Source organism: Protopterus annectens, chromosome 8.part0 (genome assembly GCF_019279795.1).
Source record: "Protopterus annectens isolate FY-2018-M chromosome 8.part0, PAN1.0, whole genome shotgun sequence".
Classification (NCBI taxonomy): domain Eukaryota; kingdom Metazoa; phylum Chordata; order Ceratodontiformes; family Protopteridae; genus Protopterus; species Protopterus annectens.
The window spans coordinates 1419320827-1419346509 of record NC_056741.1 but is presented as its reverse complement, the minus strand read 5'-3'; the positions used below and the strand labels follow the sequence as shown (position 1 = coordinate 1419346509).

At 41.1% G+C, this 25683-nt stretch overlaps 1 protein-coding gene across 1 annotated transcript in view; it reads right to left on the bottom strand.

Moving 5' to 3' along the window:
• Positions 1 to 2040: 2040 nt before the first annotated feature.
• EI24 (EI24 autophagy associated transmembrane protein) overlaps positions 2041 to 25683 on the bottom strand; it is a 462003-nt gene continuing 438360 nt past the window's right edge. Inside the window, exon 11 of the mRNA XM_044081026.1 lies at positions 2041 to 8726. Coding sequence (XP_043936961.1) covers positions 8564 to 8726 — 163 coding nt within the window. The 3' untranslated portion in view covers positions 2041 to 8563. The remainder of the gene's footprint in view (positions 8727 to 25683) is intronic.

Genomic DNA, 25683 nt, shown 5'->3' with positions numbered 1-25683 from the left:
GGATGTACGCCCTGCCTCCCAGACAGACAACAGCAGCTCTCCCATACTTGGCAAGGGCAGCCAAACAGCTGTAGATGATGTGGCTGTACTCTGGTCCATGGTAGCCAAAGACACTACATCAGAGGGAGCCAGAGAAAAAAGTGAATATTCTGAGGAATCAATAATGGCTCACAGCACAGTCACCCACCAGCAGCTGAGGCGCAGACTGAACCTGCTCTGATATCAAGGGCTCCTTGCAAGTTCTCTTTCTTGGGACTGGTAAGTTATTCCATGGTTCTGCCAAAAATGGTCCGATTCCCATCTAGTGCAGCTAGGTCACACTTCTGTGATGGGTATGTTGTCAAAAGAAGTGCTCACAAGCCCAGAATACAGCAATATTCCTAAAATACACTTGCCCCTATTAAAACTCATTAATTCCAACAACATAAATCACAAGTTTTACCTCAAAATGTTCTTACAATAAGCCCAAACAGTAAAAATTAAAAGGAAGTAAACAACCTCTCAGACCAGCCAGTTATGAGACAGTTCTGATAAGCACGTAAAATGGAGAAAAAAAAAAAAAAAAAAACAGTACCTTCTTATATAAAACACTACATTTTCTGAAAAAAAAACTGGAACTCATGAAATGAGTAGCCTGGGTAGAAACCCAAGGCTTTGAAGAATAGCCAGCTGTTGTATCCTTGGGCAGGATATAACCCATATACAGCTAAGGCTACTGCAGCAATGATTACGATGAACATACCACTAGGAAAGTAAAGGTGCCCATCGACTGTGATCCTCTCACTTGCACCCTCCTCTTACTGATCCTGGCTTCTTCAGTGTACCGTACTGATTTTCACAAAATGTCACTTGTAAACAGCTGTTTTTGTTTAGAGTGTAAGTTATTGTAATCTTCACTGTTATTCATATATCATAAGCTTCACTAGCAAGTCATATGCTTTCCTGCTCAGAAGAAGAGAAATGAGTGCCTGCCAACGCAGTTTATTCTCAGAGTCTCAAATCAAATTACATTAGTGAAGGTAGCACAGTGGCTCAGTGGTATGATCTCTTCCTCCGAGCTTCAAGGTCTGGGGATCATCATGACCTCTGGTCACTGACTATTGAATCTGCATGCTCAATTCATGTGTGCGTGTTTTCTCTGGGCAGTCCAATTTCCTTCTAACTCCTGCACCCCAACCCAAAACAAAAAAATCATGCTAACACACTGCTTTTCTAAGCTGTCTATACAAGTATTTGATTTTTCCTTCTTGTGGTTCAGGTCAAAACTGAAAAGGGTCCTCAAACCAGTTCACATAACCAATCAATAATGTACAAATGTTAGACAACTGTGTTTGCTCAAGATAGGACATTGATACTACTGGAGAAATATGGCTTGATCCCATCACCTGTTCAGCATAACTAAACCATTACATTATTAGTTGCTGTCACCTTGTATGTGCAGTTATGGTATGCATTTCATGGGGTGCAACAGAGAACTGTGTATGGTGGAGTTTATTTAATATGCATTCAAACCTCACACAGTTTGTGAAAAGCTGATTTCAGTCACATCACACTAGTAGACTGGCTATCCTCCAGTGTGTTGTACAATGAAGTTTAAGCACCCAAAGAAAAATTTCCCACTCATCTTTTTGTTTGCTGCTTCTTACTGTTTCATGACCACTAACACCCAGTAAATCAGCCCTTCACGTGAAGTGTGTCGCTTGCACCAGCCTGGCCTAGTAAATGTAGAAAATACATACTAACAGTGTTGTGGTTGGAAAACAGCCATCCCCCAACAATATGCTACAGCCTGGGTGTACTGAAGCAATGCTTATTAAAAATAAATGGGCTCAGTACCAGCAGAAAAAAATGGCAAAAGCAAAGCACAGCAAATACATGCTGAAGTACACAAATACCTGTAAGAACAAAAGGCCACACTCCTCCTTAGGGGTTCCACCTATGTACCAGCTTATTGTCTGCTAAATTTAGGCCACTTGGGTGATACTGTATACAAAACCTTTACAATTAAAAAGACAGCATTTGCAAAAAGAAAGAAAAATAGACAATTTGTTACCCTCTGGGTATTTATTATTTTACAATTAATCTAAAATCAAAATCCATATAAATGATTTGTTTTACACCTTGATGTTGTTTACATAAAGGTACATAACTAAGGAAAGTTTTCATTTAAGTTTGGTGTTGACAACCGTTATTTTTGTAAAAGGGAGAGCACACGCCAGGGAAGTCATGATGCAAGAATGTTTTCACTTGGTATCTGGTAATATACTTCAAAGAATTCTGTGCATCACATTGCTTTTAAGTTAATAGTAATGAATAAGTAATCTGAACATCAGTCAGTGAAAGAGTTACATCCAGTACATTTCTACAAAATGGAAACTGCTGTCTGCAAAGATGCAAATTAAAAGATGCTGGTTACTCCAGAAACACCAGGCAGATTTACATTAATGTTGCAAGAGTCATAACCTGTGAAGTCAACATCAATTTCATACTGTCACACTCACAAACCAGCACATAACTCATCATCAAAATAGTCTGTCAGTCCGTGGTGATTGGTACACTTTCTTCATATTAACACCATGGTGTCCAACAGTGCGGAATTATGCATCACCAACAATGCTCACAGGGAAGCATCAGATGTTTTCCTACTCTGGAGAAGACTAAGTTCAGAGTTTTGTTTCAAAAGCAGCAGCAGCAGATAAAAATCTCTGAGAAGTGTCACATTCAGATCCATAAATACTCAATTTCCTAGATCAAGTTTCAGGACAGTGATGACTACAAACACTTATGAATGAAGAAATTAGCCACAAAAGCTGAAAATGATGAAACATTAAAAAGGCTTCCAACCCCCAAAAAAGGGCTGGATAATGTACATTCTTAAACTGTAAAGGACTAATGCAAGCAATAGGGTTCTGTAACTGAACAGCATCCTAGGCAAAAATATGACATTAATCACTACAAAGGTTACTCAGCTCCGAGGACTCTCAGGTTTTCATACTGTAATTTGTTTTCTGGAATTCTTGCAACACAGGCACAGACAATGACCAATGGAAATTATTAGTTATGTACTCCTCATAATTTGGCATCTGTGTTGTCCATTTTCATTCTTCTTCACCAATGGGTTCAGATCCAATCCTCGGATACACATACAATAGACTTCGGATCCAGCTCTCGAGCTCCTCCCTCCACCCATAATGCTCTATTGCATCCCCAACACCACAGATCGAGTTTGATACCTAATCTCCCATTTTATAGCAGAGATAGACACAGACATAAGAAAGACAGGGCTCTAACCAGGAAATTAATAGTTCCAATACAGTCTAACAGGTACTTCCAGGAGTGACAAGGCTGGGGGAAGGATGGGAGGGAAGGTGAAGAATGAAAATGGGTGACAGATGCCAAGTTATGGCGAGTACATAACTAATAAATTTGATTAAATCCTTTTCATTCTTCCTCACCAATGGGACAGAGTCCCCAGCTATGTAACCTTCAGGAGGCCCTCATGGAAGGACCTGCCGTAGCACTGTCCAACCAAAGGAAGCTCTGCTTCTAGAAATGATGTCCAGTTTGTAATGTGCAACAAAGGTACGAGTCTTTGTCCAAGTAGCTGCAGCACAAACGTCATCAATGGAAGTCCTTGACCAAAAGGCAGTTGAAGTAGCCATGGACTGAGTAGAATGAGCTTGAGGTGGTTGTGGTAAATCTAGTCCTTTTTTAGCATAAACCAATGAAATGCAATCAGTAATCCACTTGGCTAGAGTAACTTTAGCTACCTGGCCAAAGCAATTTGGGGAAAAGGATACAAAAAGTTGGTCAGACTTCCTGAACGGTTTTGTTTTGTGAAGATAAAAACATAGTTGTCTGTGCAGATCAAGGAGATGAAGCACGTGTTCTCCCTTACTTGTAAAATTTGGAAAGAAGACTGGTATTTATATGTACTAGTTGATGTTATTTTCAGATGCTAACTTAGGAAGAAAGGAAGGGTTATAGTGCACAGAGCCACCCTGTCTTTATGAAAAACAATATAAGGAGGCTTCCCTGATAGGACCTGGAGCTCAGGAATTCTGTTTTGCTTAAGTAATAGCTACTAAGATGATAGCTTTCCAAGAAAAGCTACTTCAGATTACATTTGTCTGCCGGTTCAAAGGGTTTCTGAGTTAAACTGTGAAGGATCACAAGTAAGGTCCCAAGGAGGAGGAGAAGGGCCCTTTATGGGTGGTCTGAGGAGAAAAATGTCTTTCACGAAGGCCCTACACAATCTGGACAAAGCCAGAGAAAAAGATCTGTTTCCAGAATGGAAATTTGAAATTGCTGCCAACCGAAGTTTAATTGTTAAAAAAAAAAAAAAAAAAAATTTTCTTTAAAAAAAGCTATTAGAAAAAGAAGAATGGCCGAAGTTAGTGCCCAAAAGGGGTCAATATTCTGGTTAGAAGCCCAAAGTCTTTTCCATTTGCCTCTGTAAACTTTCTTGGTAGAAGCTTTCTGGGAGGCCAATATCTCGAACTGGGGAAGAAAGCCTGGACTGTCTATTACTGGAAGTGGAGAAACTATGCAGTTAAGCTTGACGACATGGAGATTGGGGTACTGAATTCTCAATGGGTGAGAGAGGAGATCCTAAAGTGGGCTCCAGTATCCATGGAAGATATCGCAAGTGGGACAGTAGGAAGAAGAACCATACCTGGTGAGGACAAATGGTGGCAATGATGATGAATGAGCTCTTCAGCCTGCTTACTTTCTGTAAGAACTCTGGAATAAGAGGAAGAGAAGGGCAGGCATACAAGAGACCCGGAGGGCCAAATGTAAATGTATCAGTGCAGTGTATACTTTCTGCACATAGCAGTGGCACCCGGAAGAGGAATCAGAGCGAAGTACTTGCTGCACTTGTTGAAGGGTGAGGCAAATGGGTCACAGCAAGGCTGGCCCCAGCGGCTGAAGATCATATTCACTACTGAATGACTGAAAGACCACTCATGAGGCATCAGAATGGATCTGCTGAGCCTGTTTGCTAGTGTGTTGGCTTTCCCAAGGATGTGCGTTGCAATAAGGAAGCGGTCTGAAGTGATTGCCCATTCCCAAACCCTCATGGCCTCTCTGCATAATGGATAAGATCGGATTCCTCCTTGCTTGTTGATATACCAGACTAATGACATGTTGTCTATTTGAATTGCAATAGTCCCCAGAGGGAGAACATCTTGAAATGCTTGCAACACTAGAAGGACTGCTCATCTCTATAATGCTGATGTGCAACTTGGTCTCCAAAAGGGATCACGTGCCTTAGACCATCTTTCCCAAGAAATGCCCACCCCACCCCAGTTGGGAAGCGTCCATAGTCACTATGGTAACTGGGGGCAGAAAGGTGAACAGTTTACCGAGAAACAGGTCGTCAGACTGAATCCGCCAAAGAATATGATGTTTGCAGATTGGAGTAAGTCTTATGGGAAATGATAGGGGCTGATAAAGCACGGACCACCAAGGTTCACTGAAGAATTTGCATAAAGAATCATGATAGAGTGTCCAGAAATATGGTAGCTGACACTGACCCCAGAGCTTATAGTACTAATGTTATCGGAGAAGACAGGTGAGACATTATGCACTGAACCTGATGTCTCAAAGATGCGATGGAGAGATAAGGAAGTCACCAGAGTTGTAGTATTCAAGAGAGTCCCTATGAATTCCAGGGTCTGTACCAGGACTAAGTTTGATTTGGCATGGTTTACTGAGATGCCTAAAGTGTTGGAAACCTGGAGCAAGTAGTCCTGGCTTGCAAAAATTTATGCTTGGATGGGAAGGTGAGGAGCCAGTTGTCAAGATATGGAAATACTTGGAATCCCTTGAGTCTCAAGTGAAATGCCATGACTGCCATGCATTTGGTAAACACCTTGGGGATTGTGGTGAGTCCAAATGGCAGTGCTCAGAATTGGTAATGATTGGCTCCCAGCCAAAGTGTAGATGTCTCCTGGATCACTTGTCTGTTTTTATGTGATAATACCCATCCTGGAGATCTATAAAGCACATCCAATTGTCCTTGTGCAGAAGAGGCATGATAGACTGAACTGTGACCATGCAGAACGTAGTCTTCTTTACATATTGGTTCAACTTGCTTTGATCTAGAATGGGTCTTAGGTCCCCTGTTTTCTTCGGCACTAAAAAAAAAAAAGTAAGTTCTGAATCCTATGTGGTCAGGTGGGACCTCTTGGATGCTTGGGAATAGGGTCAACAGTGTCCGGTTCCTTCCAAGCCTGGCGGGAGACCAAGTTAATCAGTTCATCTGCTAGGGATCATCCAAGATGAGAATGGTCCAGAACCAAAAACCTCCAGAAACACTGATTCTTCAGGAGAAGGTGACTGGGAAGATCAGCCACCCTTCTGTTTGAGGAGCTCAAGGATATCTTCAAAGGAGATGTCATCAGGTGGCAATCTGGGGGTCATCAGGTGGCAATCTGGGGGATCCTTCTCCCTCATCAAAAATCAGTGCCTTCTGTGAGACAGTCTATGGGCGAATCTGTGTGTATCCTCTTACACGTTCTCTTCCAAGGAGCCTCCTTCATGGGATGTTTGGGAGAAGTATCAGAAGAAGGGGGGAGGGGATTCCTATAAAGGAACTGTCTTGGACACTTCCCAGAACTGGCTGTCCTTGTGAGATACACCAGATTGGCTCAGAGCTTGGTAGGATTTGAGACAGCTTCCTGTGAAGAGAGAAAGCTCTTTCCACCACCTTGAAGGCCAAAGGACCAGGGAAAACCTCCTCGGAGCTGAAGCCTCCATGGAAGGTAGGTCAGGGCTGCCCCTGGATCCAAGCCTCAAGGGAGAATCAGATCTGAGCTGTCCAAAGCCCAAACTCTGACAGGAAGGGATGGAGCTGACAAAATCGGAACGGAACCCAACCTCCCAGACCTGGTGCTGACCTCTAGACCAGAGACCTGCTCTGATATGAGGATATCAGAGCAGAACTGGTCAGGGACATTGTCAGAGTCGAGGAAGGTACTTTCCTTGAATCAGACGCCAAAGCTCTTGGGGATCTCATATCCTGGGACTTCAAAACCACTGGTCGGATCGGAGAAGGAGATCGAATGGACTTGGCAGATACACTCATGGATCCAGGAGCAGACAGAGCTGGTAGGACCCCCATCTGGATCTGAGCCCTGAGAAATTTCTGCATCATCCTATCCACAGCCACCGCTGACAAACTCCTAGAAGACCTGGAAGACGCTGTGGATGAGGGTCTGGAGTGTTTCTTCTGAGCCTGGAAAATTTGGCCTGGCAAAGAAGAAGATACCATCTTAATGGTATACTCTGAAGTATGGCTGCTGAGGATGTTTCCTCTTTTGAGTAAGAGGAGGAAAGAAAATGGTATGTAGTAACCTCTGGATAGGATTCTTAGCACCCGTGAATCTTTTTTGATATCTGTCCAGGCATCTATATACAAAGAAAAATGACCTCTGACTGCCTCCAGAGCTGGACAGTTGGGCAGTACTTCTGAAGCGCTGATAGGGCCTATTGGAAAAGGAATCTCTAAAGCTTTGGTTCTGTGGGACCCCTCTGTCTTTAGGGTGACATCCACCTTTAAAATTTTCTCTGCCTCTGGAGGACTTATCCCTGTACAAATCCTGGAAAGGTCCCGGAGATTTTTGGAACCACATTTTCTTACCTTACCTTTCTATAGAAGATCGACTGAGGGGTAGAAAACATGATTCCTATAGCAGACAGTCTTTCCCTCTTGTTCGCTGTGGGTAAGCACGTCTAACTGATGGACCGAAAAAGGAAGTGCCAAACAGGTTATTAACAAAGGACGCCTTGAAAGGCTCCACAAAATCACATAGCCACATACATGCATATCTTCTTATGGCTATACCTAAATCAGCTGCTCATAAGGTACCTTCTCTGCTGCATGGGAGGAAAAAGGGAAGTAAAAACGGGAACAGCAGAAAGAGAAAAAATGAATAGAAGGATTATTCAAAAGTTGTTGATTAAAAAAAAAATCACTTGCAGCTCAAGAGCAGAACCTGCATCTAACCACAATGGCTGCAAATGAGATCCGAGATATTGGGGATGGAATAGAGTATTATGGGTAGAAGGAGGAGGTTGAGAGCTGGATCCAAAGTCTACTGTATGCGGCTGAGTCGGATCCAAGGATTGGATCTGAACCCATTGGTGAGGAAGAATGAAAAGGCCATAAGATATTGCCATTTTTGCATCTCAACAATACAGACCTACAGGTACCACTACATAAAAAGATCTGCAATGCTCATGTCTCAGGAGGTCAATGGCACAAATACAGATACAAAAGTGATACAGGCACATACATGTCACACATTCTATAAAACTACAGTCACATAATTATTCCATTAAATTACAAAAAAAAAAAAAAGAAAAAAAAAGACAGTACAAATGTGAGAGATTTTTAAGTTATCTGCCTTAAGCAGCTGCAGCACCATGCACAACAAAATCCAGAATGAAATGATTCTCTTCTATTAGGCAGATGCTGCCCTGCAAATTGCTGTATCAGTGCAGTGTATACTTTCTGCACATAGCAGCTGAAGTGCTTCCACCCCTCCGGGGTCAAAGTTTACTGTCCAGTCATACCTCTCTGTTTGGCAGGAGACTGGTGAGGCGAGGGCAGCTTTTCTGTAGAAGACGACAATGTTAATGCAGACTGCAGGTAAACTGTCTTATGAAACAACCTGTTGCTGAGGAAGACCACTAAAGAAAAAAGTCGGAGCTGAAAGTGACTGAAACACACAAAAAAGAAAATGGTTAATGGTGAATAATGTATACTCTGTTTACTGATAACAGGAGACACATACTAAACTTGTACTGTAGTTAAAATGGATTATAAGAACATGTCAAAAAATAAAAAAGTGGGAGAGGTTAAAAACATCTCAGTTTAAAAGCAAAGTCATCCACAAATTCATCACAACTAAAGGTTAAAGTTAACTATTACACTCTGAGAAGTCCATCAAGTAATCCAAAAATTCATCACAACTAAAGGTTAAAGAGAACTATTACACGCTGAGAAGTCCATCAAGTAATGTTGATTTTATTTCTATTTAGTCAGGAACAGTCTGGGTAAGGGGTTGTTGCAGGGAACCTATCCAGTCCCAGTAACCGTCAAAGTCAGTAAGAGAATAAAATAAAAACACACATGTACATTTAGTCAGTGTGTGTGTGTAACCACTTACTTTGGCTGCTAATTGGGTAGATTAAAATCGGGTAGGCAATGGCAGCAAATTGGGGAAATCAGAAGAAGCTGAGAATAGAGATAGAAGGGAAGATAGTGAAACAGGTAAACAGCTTCAAGTATCTGGGAGGGGTAGTTGAGGAGAAGGGTAGTCTGAATGAAGAGGTCAAAGCTAGAATCAGAGGGGCTACAGCCAACTGGCATAGAGTATCAAGTGTAGTCTATGACAGAAGAATGCCAAAGAAGCTGAAGTAAGGTGTACATGACAGTGGTGCGACCAATACTACTGTATGGCACAGAAATCTGGGCAGTAAAGGTAGAAGAGCTGAAGAAACTAGAGGTGATGGAAATGAAGTGCCTGAGAAAGGTGGTAGGATGCACACTGTGGGACAGACGAAGAAATGAGGACATAACAGCAGAAGCCAAAGTAGCTCCAATTGCAGGAAAGATCAGATTACGGTGGTTTGGGCACATGGGCAGAAAAGCAAAAGACGATCTGCTGAGGAAGACTTGGGACAGAGAGGAAGAAGGTAAGAGGAAGCAAGGATGTCCAGCAAAGAGGTGGATGGATTGTGTGAAAGACCACCTGCGACAGTCAGGCATGAGTGTTGAAGAAGGCAGGAGTGTGGCACTGAATCGAGAGAGTTGGCGACAGTTAACACGATACCCCAACTCCATGTAGAAAAATGGGAAAAAGGGGGCTGATGATGAAAATCGGGTAGGCAGAAGTTATAAGTAAATTAAACAAAATACAAAGCACAAGATGAAAAACACATAAGACAGTTCATCACTACCTAAGAGTATGCTTAGAATAATCGTAATATATGTCTTAAAAAGAATAAATGGCACAGGTCAGAGGTCCTCTTTAAGTATGTTAAAATACATGGCATGCATTAACTGATGTACAGTATGCAAGCCAAAAGGAAGTTTAGCACATTATTGAAGTATAATTTAAGTAGTACAGTTAGAAATGGATTAACCATCTTTGTAAAGCAGCTGTGACTAAATAAGAGAACATAACTGTATACATGTTTATGTGACTCATTCTACATTTATTTCACATGGGATCTAAAAAGAAGGCATGTTTACAGAGCTGTAAAGTACAGCTATTATGAGGAAATGCATTTTAAATATGGTTTCCAACAGAAATGCAGGTGTAGGACTATTTGAGGTATTTTAGCATTTTTCTAAACATCTTCATTAATATCACACATGAAACAGTGACATCCGTACACATTCAGTTTTAAGAGAGAAAACAAACCATTACAAAGACTTTTTATGCATTATACAAATATGACTTCTGTTTTAATAATTAACATTACAAACGACTTCCAAGATTGCTGCACACTGAGTAACAGCTTAATTTTATCTTAGTGTGAAAACAGAAACTCTGAAAAGACAGCCAGTGAATGTGTTGTTTTGGGTAAATTTCAGTAACTGGCTAGTAATTGCACTGCCTGGATGCCAGCAAAAAAAGAAATTCTGAGAACCTGAAAGAAAATCAATCACAAAACGTGAGAAGAAAACACTGGCTAGGAAGAATCCTGCAGCTGTTCAGCAGAAATCAGCTCAAGCTCCAGCTTTGGTGCATGACAGGACTTCCAGTAATCTAAAGGAAAAATAAAGCCAATGTAGAGCTGATTAAAATGAACAAAACATTGAAGGGGCAATACTGACTCAAATAACAAAAGGTTAGTAAAAATGGAAGAAGCTTTAAATAGATATTCAGATGAGCTAATAAAACTGCAAAAAAACAGACATCAAGATGAAGAAAAGGCTGGCTGAGTATGACATTGCTCAAGAAGAGATGTTTCAAAAAATGGTAGACTTACAGGACAGAGCACATGGGAAAACAGATTTTCTGTTGTACCAGAAAAAGTGGAAGGAATAGGCTATATTAATTTTATGAAAGCACAATGATTTTCCACAGCAGGAGTTATTAATTGAAAGGGCACAGTGTGTGTATGCACCAAACCTGGTCATGAGAAAGCAGCCCAGACTTTTAATTTTTTTATTTTACATTTGTTGACCGGGCTAGACTAACTGGATACATGTCCATTTTCAGTAGAGGCCCAGGGAGAAAAGCTCCAAGCATAGGCAACAACATAACTTACAGCATAACATACAAATTATACAATAATAAGACAATAGTAGAACATTGTTGAGATTCTAAAATTAGAAAAACTTACAGAGTCCATTTTTTTTGTAACGCTAATTTAAAGATTCTTATAAAATAGTAAAAAGGGGAACTTGATAGATACTAGTGGGATGTTAAGTAACTGGTTAGTTCAGGTCAACATCCATGTACAAAAGGTTAGCAAAGTATGAGGAAAGCATGATTGAGGAGAGGTCAGGGTTAGAGCAGGGACAAAGCCAATGTGTTTTACGGTATTTTTTAAGGCGTTTTTTTTGAAAAGCAGTGTAGAAGAAAGAGTCAAAAGTCCACTTGGAAGCTGGTTCCAGCTTTTTCCCACTGTATTAGAGAAAAGTGAGTCCCCAGCTCTGTTGTTAGGTTTAGTAGTTGAGACTAGAAGTTTATTAGCTGAGCATAGTGTTGCAAGATTTTTGTATGGGGTAATAAGGCTACAGAGGACTGGGATATTATTAGGGTGGTGAAGGATTTTTTGGGTAATAGTAAGTTGTTGACATTGAAGTTGGTTCTGCAGTTCTAACCATCCCAGTTGTTTAAGGTTGTGGCAGTGGTGGGTTCTAAAAGGGGTGCCAGTGGCAAATCTAGATATGTTATTGTAGCTGGTTGCAAGTGTGTTAAAGTTGTTTTTGGATAGATTGGTATATATATGGCTGAAGCATATAGTAGGGTAGAGAAAAGGTGGGTCTGGGCAATAGTGGTTCTAGCTAATGGCATAAGGAAGGGCTTGATTCTATATAGAGAGCCAAGTTTTCTGTTGACAGATTTTATGGTAGTATTGATGTGATCGTCAAAGTTAAGGTTGTGGTCAATAGTAATACCCAGGAGACGAGTTGAAGTATCAGGGGATATATGCTAGTTCCATTGTTGGAAGTTACTGTGAAGTGAAATAGTGGTGACTTTTGGGTAGAAGCAAAAAGCAGTCATTTAGTTTTTTGGGGGTTCAGGAGGAGGCAATGTTGCATGAACCAATTTTGAACCATGTTAAATACTGTTTGGGTGAGGTTCTGGAGAGAGGTTGGGGACTTGTCTGTGCATATTAAAGTAGAATCATCTGCATATTGTATACAGGTGACTTGGGGAATTTTGGCATTTAGATCATTAATAAAAACTGAAGAGAGAAGAGGGCCTAAAATAGAGCCTTGAGGTACTCCAATGTTGACAGAGAGGAGTGTAGAAAGATGACTGTCCCACAGCACTGCTTGGTGCCTGTTTTCCAGATAGGATTTAAACCAGAGTAATGATTGCGGGTCAAGTGATAGGGCTTTTAGTTTGTCCATAAGTAGGTGATGGTTAACCATGTCAAATGCTTTTGAAAGGTCAATGAATAGTGCAGAGGAAAGAGAGTTGTTATTACGATGTTCATTTATAGAGTCAGAAAAGGATAGGAGGGCAGTAGTAGTGCTATGGTGAGGCCTGAAACCATGCTGGCAGTTAGCAAGTAGATTATTTTGGAGGAGGTGGTGTAGTAATTGTCGATGTATACATTTTTCCATTATTTTAGCTATTGGAGAGAGCAAGGCAATTGGTCGAAAGTTAGAAAGTTCAGTGGATGCACCGCCTTTATGTAGAGGAATGATATGGGACACTTTCCATATGGATGGTATTGTGCTTTCTGTAACTGTCCTATTAATAAGGATGGAAATGGGATAGGCAACGGCTGTGGCAGCAATCTGCAGGTATTCTGCTGGAAGACAGTCAGCAGAAGGGGTGCTTGGTTTAAGTTTTTGTAAGAGGGTGCAAATGAGGGATGTAGGTACTGGTTGTAAATGGAAGGTAGGGAACTGGGGTATTTGAAGTGTTAGATGGGCTAGTGCTAATAGGAGGTAATGTGTTTGCTAGAGGTTGAATGGCATTAGTGAAGTAGTTGTTGATGGTATTAGCAACTTGTTTAGAGTTAGAATAAGGGATACCTGTTGGGGTGGGAGTTTTAGAGTGTCCTGGTTGAAGTAATTTGTTAATGCTTGACCAGAACATTTGTGGTTTTTGCTGATGGGTTTGTTGGAGGTGCAGGTAAAAGTTTTTTTTGTCTAGTAAAATGTCTTTTTTGGTTGTATTATTTTATTTGTTTATTTATTTATTTTACATTTGTTGACCGGGCTAGTCTAGCTGGATATATGTCCATTTTCAGTAGAGGCCCGGGGAGAAAAGCTCCAAGGGTAAATTACAGATATAAAAAAAACATATAGGAAACAGAACATAGACATTGTTAAATACAATTTTACAAAAAAAAGCAGTAAGTAGGGATCATTAATTTAAAAATTGCAAACAAAATATCATGTAAAATTTTTTTTTTTTTTTTTTGTCAGAAAGCATACATATAAAGTTACTGTAAGGATAGAGAGGATAGAAGAGGAAGGAGTGAGTTAACCTGGGTTGGTGCAGGAACATAGCCAGTGATTGTTGAGATGATTTTTTACTTGTTTTTTAAAAAGTGAGAGAGAGAGCACAAAGATGTGATGTCAGAGGGTAATTTATTCCACATTTTTCCAACAGAGTTGGAAAAGAGGCAATCTCCAGCAGAATTTTTAGGTTTGGTAATATTTATCAGTAGCTTGTTGGAAGAACGTAGATGCTTCAGGTTATTGTAAGGTGAAATGAGGTTAGTGAGTATGGGTGTTTTAGTTGGTTGGTATAGGATTGTATGAGCTATTTGGAATTGTTGAAATAGGAGTTGGTTAGGGAGTTCAAGCCAACCTAGTTCTCTTAGGTTCAGGCAGTGGTGAGTTTTAAATGGGGTTACTGTTGCAAATCGAGCAATATTATGGTAAGATTGTGCTAGTTTACTGATATTGTTTTTGGAGAGGTTAGTGAATAAGGCAGATGCATATAGTAGAGAAGAGTTTAGATGGGATCTGGCTAAGATTGTCTTTGCTTCTGGTGAAAGGAAGGCTTTGATTCTGTAAAGGGAACCTATTTTCTTATTAACTAATTTGATAGTATTGTTGATATGCATATCAAAGCTGAGGTTGATGTCAATGGTTATTCCTAGTAGTTTGGTAGTCGTTTCTGGGAAAATAATGGTGTTGTCAATGGAAGTAAGAGTAAAGTTAAGAGGGGTAGATCTATGGGAAGGTGAGAACAATAGCAGTTTGGTTTTTTTAGGGTTGAGCAGTAGGCAGCGATCAGTGAACCATTGCTCGACAGTAGTAAAAGCTTTTTGTGTGATAGACTGTAGTTCAGTTTGTGTATTGGCAGAGCAGATAATAGTAGAATCTTCAGCATATTGTATGCATAGTGTTTGGGATAGCTAGATGGAGGTCATTTATAAAGATAGAAAATATAAGGGGGCCTAGGATAGAGCCTTGAGGAACTCCCAATGAGATGGGGAGGAGACTAGATAAAGTATTTTTTCCAGAGAACTGCTTGCTGACAGTTTTCTAGGTAAGATGTAAACCAAGTTAAGGAAGGAGGATCAAGTGAGAGTGATTTAAGAATATGCAGAAGAAGTTTATGGTTAACCATATCAAAGGCTTTAGATAAGTCTATGAAGATTGAAGATGATAGGATGTAGTTGTTACGGTTACAATTAATGGAGTTGGTAAAGGAGAGTAAGGCTGTAGTAGTACTATGTGAAGGTCTGAATCCATGTTGGCAGTTAGCAAGTAGGTTATTGTGTAGGAGGTGGTTAAGGAGTTGTTTGTCAATACATTTTTCCATAATTTTAGCTATAGGTGATGAGTGCTATAGGACGGAAATTAGAGAGGTCGTTGGACTTACCCCCTTTGTGTAGTGGGATGATATAAGATATCTTCCAAATAGATGGGAAAATTCCTTCCTATATAGATCTATTTATTAGTATAGAGGTGGGATAGGCAATAGTTTTAGCACATATTTGCAAGCATACTGCAGGAAGTTTGTCAGCAGATTGAGTGGTGGGTTTTAGCTTTTGAAGCAGTGATGAGATAAAGGAGGTAGATACAGGTTGCAAATGAAAGGAAGGAGGTAGATTTAAAGTAGGGAGGGGTAGTTTAGAGGTATCAGGAGATAGATGGCTAGCAAGAGTTTGGACAGTATTAGTAAAAAATGAATTAAAGTCACTGGCTGTTTGTGTGGGATTTTCTGGGTTGGAGCCCTCAGGGGTTGGTGTGATAGGCTGGCTAGGGGATAAAAGATTATTGATGCTGGACCAGAATCTTTTAGGTTCCTTGTTGGAGTTTTGTTGGAAATGTTGGTAGTAATTCTTTGTCCATTAGGATGGCTTTTTTAGTACTGTTTCTAAGTTCTTTGAAGTTTTGGTGATCTGTTGGATTCTTGGTGGCACGCCATTTTGCCCAGTATTTGTTTCTAAGGATAATTTGTTGTCGAGTGGTTTTGGTTAGCCAGGGAGCTACTTTAGCATTAGTTCTAATAGTGCGATTTGGGGCATAGTGGTCTAGGATAGATAGGAATGTGGAATTAAAATGTTGGACTGCTTTGTTTAGAGGGAGATATTTTAGGGGAGACCAATTAACTTGAGTTAATTCATCAAGAAAGTGTTCATAGTTAAAGTGTTTTTTCGAGCTAAGGGTTCTATATATGGTAGGTAAAGTTAGGTTGGTTCTATGCCTAATGATATAGGTCAATGAGTGGTCGCTTAGTTCTTCAGGGAGAGTGCCAGATTGGTAGGTTTGTTGAGGAGTATTAGTAAGAATCCAGTCTAAGATGGTTTCTTTTTTGTTGGTTTTATTTGTTCTAGTAGGGTTATCTATGAGTTGTGTGAATCCATAAAGGTTAATATGGGAGGTAGGGTTTGTTCTGTTACAGGAATACCAATCAATGTTAAAGTCACCTAGGAGTATTGTTTCTTGAGGGAGGTATGTGTGGAGTGTGTTGAGTATGCATTCTAAAGTGTTAATGTTATTTCCTGGTGGAAGATAAGCACATATGATATTAATGGTTTTAGAACTATTGATTTGAAGTTTAGAGGTAAGGATTTCTGCATTGTTATCGGGGCTAAGAGTCTGTTCTATACTGCTAATTTGGAAATGAGCTTTATGGAGAATTGCTATCACCCCAAGCTTTTTAGTAATACGATCGAGTCTAATGATGTTATACCCAGGAGGAGTGATTTCACTGTCTTTGATGGATGGCTTAAGCCATGTTTCAGTTAGGCATAAAATGTCAAATTGATGGATTTATGGTAGGGCATGTACTTGAGGTTTTATTACAAATACTATGTATATTGAGATGGGCAATATAGAGAGAGTTAGTTGGTCTGGTAGTAGATCGAGTGGGAGTTTAAGTATTTGAATGTGTATGGTTTGGTCCAGGGTTTGGATTTATGTCCCCGTCCAGGAGTAGATGGAGATGATTAAAATCTTTAGGTTTAAGAAGTTCGTATAAGCTGTCTATTAGCTTTTTAGATTTTGATTTGTTTGATTTGATGTGAGCAAATTTGTGGTATTTGGCTGGAGTGTATTTTGCTAGAGTTGTAAGGTTTGGGAGGGTAGAAGAGAAGGTTGATAAAGGTGTAGAGGTTTCTTTAGATGAAGTAGTAATATTAGGGTACAGTGGGTATTCATAGAAGGTTAGGAAATAAGTAGCAATAAGACAGGAGAGAGATGAAAAGCAGATAAGAAGTTTTAGTTGTGTGGAGTTTTGAGTTGTGTGCATTTTAGTAATAGGGTAGGTGAGTAAGGGAGAGAAGTTTGTGTGCAATATGAGTAGTTTGAATAAGTAGTTCGGGGTGGAGGTAGGATGTTACAAATTAGTGGGTGTGGTGATTGGCAGAAGAGGTAGAGTGAGTGTATGATGTGTAGTAATTTGATTGGGGTAGATAAAAGAGGGGTGTGGTTTCTAGAGGTATTAATGCAGGAGCACTGGGGGGTGGGTGGGAATTGGGGGCAGGGTAGGGGAGCGGAGTGAGCCCGCAGGGCGAACGGAGCGGGTAGAGACAAGAGAGTGGACAACCAAGTAAGACAATCAGTAGAAAGGGAGTAATCAGAAGGTAAGTTTAAGAGTGGGAGAATGAAAAAGCGAGTAAAACAGGCTTAATCTAAGGTGCTTATAGACAGGAGTATGTTGCAGGGCTACAGTAAGGTACGTGTATGTAGGAGAAATAGAGAGTAGTCAGTAAATCCAGGGGTGCGGATAGAGAGGTGTAGCACAAAAACTAAGACTAGACGGAGTAGAAATCAGGGCTAGAAGTAGGGCTGGGAGGTCTAGTGAGGAGAGGGTTGAGATCAAGATGCAGAGATGTAGAGGTAGTGCGCCACCTAGTGGCCAGAGTTATATTTTCCACAAATCCCTCACATGCAAGGTAGGTAGGCTACAGGAGGGGGAAGAGGGCAACCTACTACGAACAAGAGAGTCAAGGCTGTCTAGAAGGGGTAGACTGAAGATGAAAAAGAAATAAAAGACTAGTTAGAGGTGAGTTGTAGGCTGCTGGCTACCTGTAATGGGGAACTAGCCTAGCAAAGCAAGGTAATTTGTCAAGAGTTATTAGTAAAAATTACTAGTTACAAGCACAGTACATACTTCCACTGTTCTACAAAAACAAACAGATGGTCACTCAGGGAGCCTGAGGGTAGTTTCAAGGTCCAGATTTATGTTCAGAGAAATTCAGGAGGGTGTTTTGCAGGTGTTAGATACTTGAGCTTCCCAGGTCAAGGACCAGAACCCAAAGCAGGGATAGTGAGGAGTCTGGCTGCTGGCTTCCTGACTCAGTGGCTATAATACTTTGTATATGTAGTTGTTTAAAGTGAAGGTGGTCTGTTGGGTTTTTAGAGGCTCTCCATTTAGCCCAGATTTTATTTCGTAGGAGGATCTTTTGTCTGGTTTGTTTTGTGAGCCCTGGGGCAGTTTTGGTTCTTATTCGGTTGGAGCGAGAGGAGGCATGGTAATCTAGGATCTGTAGGAATCTAGTATTAAAGTAGGTGACTGCTTCATCTAGTTGAAGATGATGCAGTGGGGACCAGTCACAGGCTTTGATTTAATTTTGGAAGCTGTCTGGATGAAAATGTTTTTTAGACAGAGAGGTTTTGAAAATATTATCATTGGGGCTATGAGTTTTTTGTTTAATTGTATAAGTTAGAACATGGTCACTCATATCATCTGGAAGGGTACCTGATTTATATGTATTAGGATGGCTGTTTATAAGGATCCAGTCTAGGGTAGTTTCTTTACCACTAGGTTTATGGATTCTAGTGGGGGAGGTAATTATTTGGGAAAAACTGTACAGATTTATGTGGGAGATAGGATTTGGGGAGCTACAGGTAGCTCAGTCTATATTAAAATCACCTAAGACAATGGTTTCCTGAGGTAGATGAGTGGTAGGGCAGCTAAGGATGTTTTCAAGAGTATTGATATTATTTCTGTGGGGAAGATAGGCACACATTATGTAGATAGATTTTGAGTTGTTGATTTGAAGTTTAGCAGTAAGGGTTTCTGCATTAGTATCTAGGGGTAGGAACACATTAAAGGATGAGACCTGAACTTTTGATTTTTACAGAATGGCTACTCCTCCTCCTTTTTTTGTCTTGCGGTCACATCTCAGGATGCTATATCCAGGAGGGGGTAATTTCTTGGTCTTGACTTGTAGGCTTTAGCCATGTTTCTGTAATACAGAAGATATCAAACTTATGTACTTCTAAGTGAATGTAGGTGGGTAATTTTGTTGTTAATGCTGCGGATGCTGAGGTGAGCTATTAAGAGTGAGTTTGAAGGTCTTTTTGGTGTAAGGATAGCATGGGATGTAAGGTTGTGTGGGTCTTTGTGAATTGTTATGTTGGGGCCAGGGTTTGGGTGAATATCACCATCTAATAAAAGATGTTGTTGAGGTTTTTGAATAGACTTTAAGAGTTTGTTATAGTTAATCAGGGTTTTCTTATTATAGAGATAAAAGATATGGGTCGATCTATGATACTTTGGAAGTATGTAGATAGAAGTGGAGGTAATGTTTATGTAATTGATGGAGTTTGTGTGAGAATATGAATTTGTTTGTTGGTGGGGGGGTGATGTTCAGACAGAAAACAATGTTCATAGAAGGTTAGTGCGTAGGGTATAGATAGAGAAATTGGGATAGCAGTTAAGAGTAAAAGAGTTATGTATATAGTTTTCTGTAGTGAGGCCATTAGGATTTATAAGTAAGGTTGTGTAGTATGAGGAGGGAGAGTGGTTAATAAAAGGTAAAATAAGGGTAATATTAGGAGGGGAAAGTTATATGGTGCAACCAGTTCAGGATAATAAGTGTGCAGAGATGATGGAGAGAAGTTAAAGGTGAGAAGGTAATTAAGGAGTGGTTAGGATGGGGTGGGGCTATTAAGTGGTAACTGTCACTGATAGGTTAAAGAGGGGAAGGGGATGTGGATACTGGGGTATAGGGTTAACAGCACTGGGGGTGGGTGGGAATTGGGGGTAGGGTAGGGGAGCGGAGTGAGCCCGCAGGGCGAACGGAGCGGGAAGAACAGGTGAAGATTGTACAGAGACAATGTGAGAGCAGCAGATGTCTGAGGCTGTGCAAATATTTACAGATAAGTACAGTGTGATACAACAGGTGTAAGATAGAGAAAGATAGTAGAGTGGAAGGAGGAAAAAGAAGTATAGCTAGAAGGTGGAAGGAGAAAGGATAAGAACAGTGAGATGCCACAGGGAGATAATCAACTAGTCAAGGGATACAAATTGCGAGAGTATTCAGAGATGACACCTGTGAAAATGGAGGAGAGATTATTAGCTAACAGATAGATAGGGGTGCTACCTATTGGTCAGAGAGCAGAAAACTACAAGGTAATATAATATAGATAGCCAGTAGAAGTAGTTCAGATAGTGGGTTCGGGGGGGGGGGTTAAGTTTAGAAGCTGCTACAGGGACAGTGAGGAGTCTGGCTGCTGGCTTCCTGACTCAGTGGCTATAATACTTTGCATACTTAGATAAATTATTGTTACTACAAGCATCTTAATGAAGGACCAGGGTGGAATGTACTTTCTGAAACCCTGTAAAACTGGGAGAAAACCAATACTGGGGTAGTAGAAATTCTCAATTCGATGGTGGGATGGCTAGAAATTAACAGGATGGGGATCCTTAGAGATCAGAGGGGTCCCTTAGTGCAGGATAGGAGGTAGTGAGTTTCTGAAACCCTGTAAAACTGGGAGAAAACCAGTACTGGGGTAGTAGAAATTCTCAATTCGATGGTGGGATGGCTAGAAATTAACAGGATGGGGATCCTTAGAGATCAGACAGGTCCCTTAGTGCAGGATAGGAGGTAGTGAGTTTCTGAAACTCTGTAAACCTGGGAGAAAACCAGTACTGGGGTAGTAGAAATTCTCAATTCGATGGTGGGATGGCTAGAAATTAACAGGATGGTGATCCTTAGAGATAAGACAGGTCCCTTAGTGCAGGATAGGAGGTAGTGAGTTTCTGAAACCCTGTAAAACTGGGAGAAAACCAGTACTGGGGTAGTAGAAATTCTCAATTCGATGGTGGGATGGCTAGAAATTAACAGGATGGGGATCCTTAGAGATCAGACAGGTCCCTTAGTGCAGGATAGGAGGTAGTGAGTTTCTGAAACTCTGTAAACCTGGGAGAAAACCAGTACTGGGGTAGTAGAAATTCTCAATTCGATGGTGGGATGGCTAGAAATTAACAGGATGGTGATCCTTAGAGATAAGACAGGTCCCTTAGTGCAGGACAGGAGGTAGTGAGTTTCTGAAACCCTGTAAAACTGGGAGAAAAACAGTACTGGGGTAGTAGAAATTCTCAATTCGATGGTGGGATGGACTAGTAATTAACAGCATGGGGATCCTTAGAGATCAGGCAGGTCCCTTAGTACAGGATAGGAGGTAGTGAGTTTCTGAAACCCTGTAAAACTGGGAGAAAACCAGTACTGGGGTAGTAGAAATTCTCAATTTGATGGTGGGATGGATAGAAATTAACAGGATGGGGATCCTTAGAGATCAGGCAGGTCCCTTAGTGCAAGATAGGAAGTAGTGAGTTTCTGAAACCCTGTAAAACTGGGAGAAAACCAGTACTGGGGTAGTAGAAATTCTCAATTTGATGGGATGGCTAGAAATTAACAGGATGAGGATCCTTAGAGATCAGGCAGGTCCCTTAGTGCAGGATAGGAGGTAGTGAGTTTCTGAAACCCTGTAAAACTGGGAGAAAACCAGTACTGGGGTAGTAGAAATTCTCAATTCGATGGTGGGATGGCTAGAAATTAACAGGATGGGGATCGTTAGAGATCAGGCAGGTCCCTTAGTGCAGGATAGGAGGTAGTGAGTTTCTGAAACCCTGTAAAACTGGCAAAAAACCAGTACTGGAGTAGTAGAAATTCTCAATTCGATGGTGGGATGGCTAGAAGTTAACAGGATGGGGATCCTTAGAGATCAGGCAGATCCCTTAGTGCAGGATAGGAGGTAGTGAGTTTCTGAAACCCTGTAAAACTGGGAGAAAAACAGTACTGGGGTAGTAGAAATTCTCAATTCGATGGTGGGATGGCTAGAAATTAACAGGATGGGGATCCTTAGAGATCAGGCAGGTCCCTTAGTGCAGGATAGGAGGCAGTGAGTTTCTGAAACCCTGTAAAACTGGGAGAAAACCAGTACTGGGGTAGTAGAAATTCTCAATTCGATGGTGGGATGGCTAGAAATTAACAGGATGGGGATCCTTAGAGATCAGGCAGGTCCCTTAGTGCAGGATAGGAGGTAGTGAGTTTCTGAAACCCTGTAAAACTGGGAGAAAACCAGTACTGGGGTAGTAGAAATTCTCAATTAGATGGTGGGATGGCTACAGGATGGGGAACCTTAGAGATCAGGCAGGTCCCTTAGTGCAGGATAGGAGGTAGTGAGAGTAGAACAAGCCTACAGGGCCAAGGTCACGGAGCAGCCAGGGTAAATATAGGGAAAGTAAAGAATAATAGTAATGATGCAATCCCACCAGCAGAAAGAGCAGATTCTGACAAAACTGTGGCAGAAGGGCAAAGTACTAAAAGTGGAAAATAGTAGAGTATTTGTGTTAAAATGATTACTCCATGTACACCACGCTGAAGAGGAGTAATTTTATTCTAGCAATCAGGAAATATGAGAAGCAAGTGTGAGATTCAAGATGCTATTTTTAGAATATTTTTCCTAGAGGGTCAAATCATTTTTTTGATGCAGACCATAGAGGAAATACAATAATTTGTCCAACAAAAAGTGAGCTATCAAACAGAAGGGAATTCTGCTTCTTACTCTTCTGATAATAAAGCCCAATAGAGACAGTATGCCAGTGAAGCCTTTTCCAATGTTCCAAAGGAAAATGCATGAGAGAGAGAAAAAAAAGAAGGGGTGATTAGAAGAACCAGGGGTACGTTGGAAATGAACTAGAGGATTTGGGAGATGGAAATCAACAGGAAGAAAACAACTCAGAAACCAATAAATAAATGTGGGATTACAAAACATTAATTACATCTGTGAAGTATGACAGAACAAGAAAACCTGGAAATACTGGACTTTTTTGACTTTGTTAAACTTTTAGGGGATTTTAAAGTATATGCCCTACTTCATATCATTAATGTGTGGAGGAACATTTAGTAACAGGAAGACAGCTCACTGTAGGTAAAACAAAATTTTACTTGTGGCAATATTGTTATAACGTATGACATACACTGCATGCTATAAAGTAAAGCTTTCTCATTTATTTTTTTGTGTAATAGGGATACTACACTAAACAGGTTTCCCTACTTCTTTCCTTCTTTCTTTCTTGTTCAGTTTTAAGAAATGTAAGCAATGCAATGTAAAAGTAAATAAAACCCGGACAAAAAAGTGTGACAGAAGAAAAACTGATGCTTTTTCTTACTTTTGCATAGGAAAATGATTGGATTAAGGCTCTTGTCTTGATTTACTAACATATTTTAAGTGGGAGTAAATAAATAAAAGAACACTGAATATAATGAAAATTTTCTATATCTGGTTCTCATGTTTCTATGCAGACAATCTGATAAGGGGGCAATACAAACAGAATACTTCTTCTTTCAGTGACTAACAGAGGTTTTCTGAAAGCATTCAAGGTGTTTTCCACATCTGGGAGAAAAACAAAGATAAAACAAAAACAGAGAACACTCAGTGGAATAGAATCATAGGCTATATCATGCATCTTAGCATAGATGACCTTCATTACAGATTAATTAAAGCCTGTGAATGTGGCTGTCAATCTGGGACAAGTGTTCCTATTAGGAGGATTAAACTTCATTATCTGAAGATGTACACAGTTGTGTGTTAGTATTGAGTTAATATGTTTTAGGGGTGTTCTGGGGGTGTGCTTTTTTTGAGGGTTTTCATTAAAAAGGACTAATTGTGTAAGAACTTACCATAACAATAGATGTCATTCCCTTTTCTGTTTCAGTATTCTATACATGAGGGAGTTGCCTGCCCAGGCGACCCAACGTCTGCCAGAATACCAAAGTTTTTTACTACTCTGAGGTACGCAGTATGTCTGAAGTAGGCTGGTATCGGACGTAGGCCATAAAAGTGAGGTACGTGAACACCATCCTCAGAACTAAAGCCCCAGGAGGAGAGACAGTCCAAGGGATAGAGACAGAGTACATCCAAGAACAGAAGGAAGTAAGGAAGCAAGGTGGGAGAGAATACTGCAACAGAGAAGAGAAGGCCATCTATCATTATGATAAGTTCTTACACAACTATTCTATGTCCTTCAATTCATCTGTTGTAGTATTCTTTACATGAGGAGAGTACCAAAGCTCATGCAGAAAGGGAGGAGGAAGTGGAAGAATTTTCTAGGAAACCATGAAGAATGGCCCTGGCAAATCCAGCCCTGGATCTGGAAATAGAATCCAGCTTGTAGTGTTTGGTGAAAGTGTGGACTGAGGTCCAAGTAGCTGCTTCTAACATGGAGTTGGTGTCTAGTCCCTTGAGATAATCCCCTGAGGAGGACACTGCTGTTGTAGATTGAGCAGGGGAAGGATTTTTCCATGGTAGGCAGAGCAGAAAGAGATGGATATGGAGATCCAGCTGGAGATGGTCAGTTTGGATACAGACAATCCCAGAGCCCTAGGGTAGAAAGACAAACAGTTGGTATGATTTTCTAAAAGGTTTAGTTTTGTGAAGTTAAAACATGAGCAGTCTGTGCACATCAAGTGTAGGATCCTCTCACTACTGTTTTGGGGAGAGGGGAAAAAGGTTGGCAAGTGAATGGCCTGGTTAACTCATTTACTACTTTTGGCATGAAACAAGGGTTGGTGCGAAGGGAAACCCCGTCTTTGTGGAAGACCGTGAACCTATGAACCGGGGTGGGGGGGGGGGAGCCATCAGGGCCTGGAGCTCGGAAACCAATCTGGCAGAGTTTATGGCCACCAGGAGAATAGTTTTCCAGATGCAGTATTTGAGGGAGCTAGAGGAGGCTGTCTCAAAAGGCACTAGGGTTAGTTTCTCTAGCACAAAGTTAAGATCACGGGGGGGGGGGGCACAGGTCTCTTGGGAGGTATAATGTGGAGAACACCTCTGAGGAACTATTTGGTCTCAAATCTGGAAGCTAAAGGAGGTGAAAGGGGCAGACCTAGCTGACAAATGCATTTTTAGTGAAGAGTAAGCTGACGAGGGGGCCAAAGGGGGTATGGGGCAATCAGAATCATTGAAGACCTTAGCTGAGAAGCTTTTGAATGACTTTGGGAAGGAGTGGATTGGAGGAAAGGCATAAAGCAACCCCTGTTGGCCAGGGTTGAGCTAGAGCATCCATGGCGGTACTTCCTGATGTGGAATCAAGGAGAAGAACCTTTGGCACTTGGTGTTTTGTGGAGTCGCAATAGGTCGCAGCACGGCCCCCATCTCTTGAAAACCTGAGCTGCTACTGTGCGGTTTAGAGACCATTCGTGAGGAGAGAGAATTGTCCTGCTTAATTTGTCCGCCAATACATTTGACTTTCCGGGATGTGGGTCGCTACCAAGAAGCGGTTGGTAGCTACAGCCCATTCCCACACTCTCATGGCCTCTCTGCAAAGGGATACGATCTGGTCCCTCCTTGTTTGTTCAGATACCAAACCACCGACATGTTGTCTGTGTGGATGGCGATGATACCCTGAGGAAGGAACTTGTGTAAGGCCTGTAGGGATAGAAGTACAGCCCTCATCTCCAACACGTTGATGTGGAGAAGAGCTTATCCGGAAGCCAGGAGCCCTGAACTAGCCTGCCCAGACAATGCCCCCACCCTATCTGGGAGGCATCGGTCGACAGGGTAACCGCTGGAGGGGGGAGAACAAAAGGTCTGCCCAGATCTAAGTTGGATGCCTGAAGCCACCAGCGCAGGTCCCTTTGCATATTTCCGTAATCATGATGTGATGATTGAGGGAGATCTTGAAAGGTCCATTGAGTTGATAAGAGCCACTGAAGAATCCTCATGTAACCTTGCTAGAGGAACTAAAAGTACCGCGGGCAGACATTGAGCCTAGAACC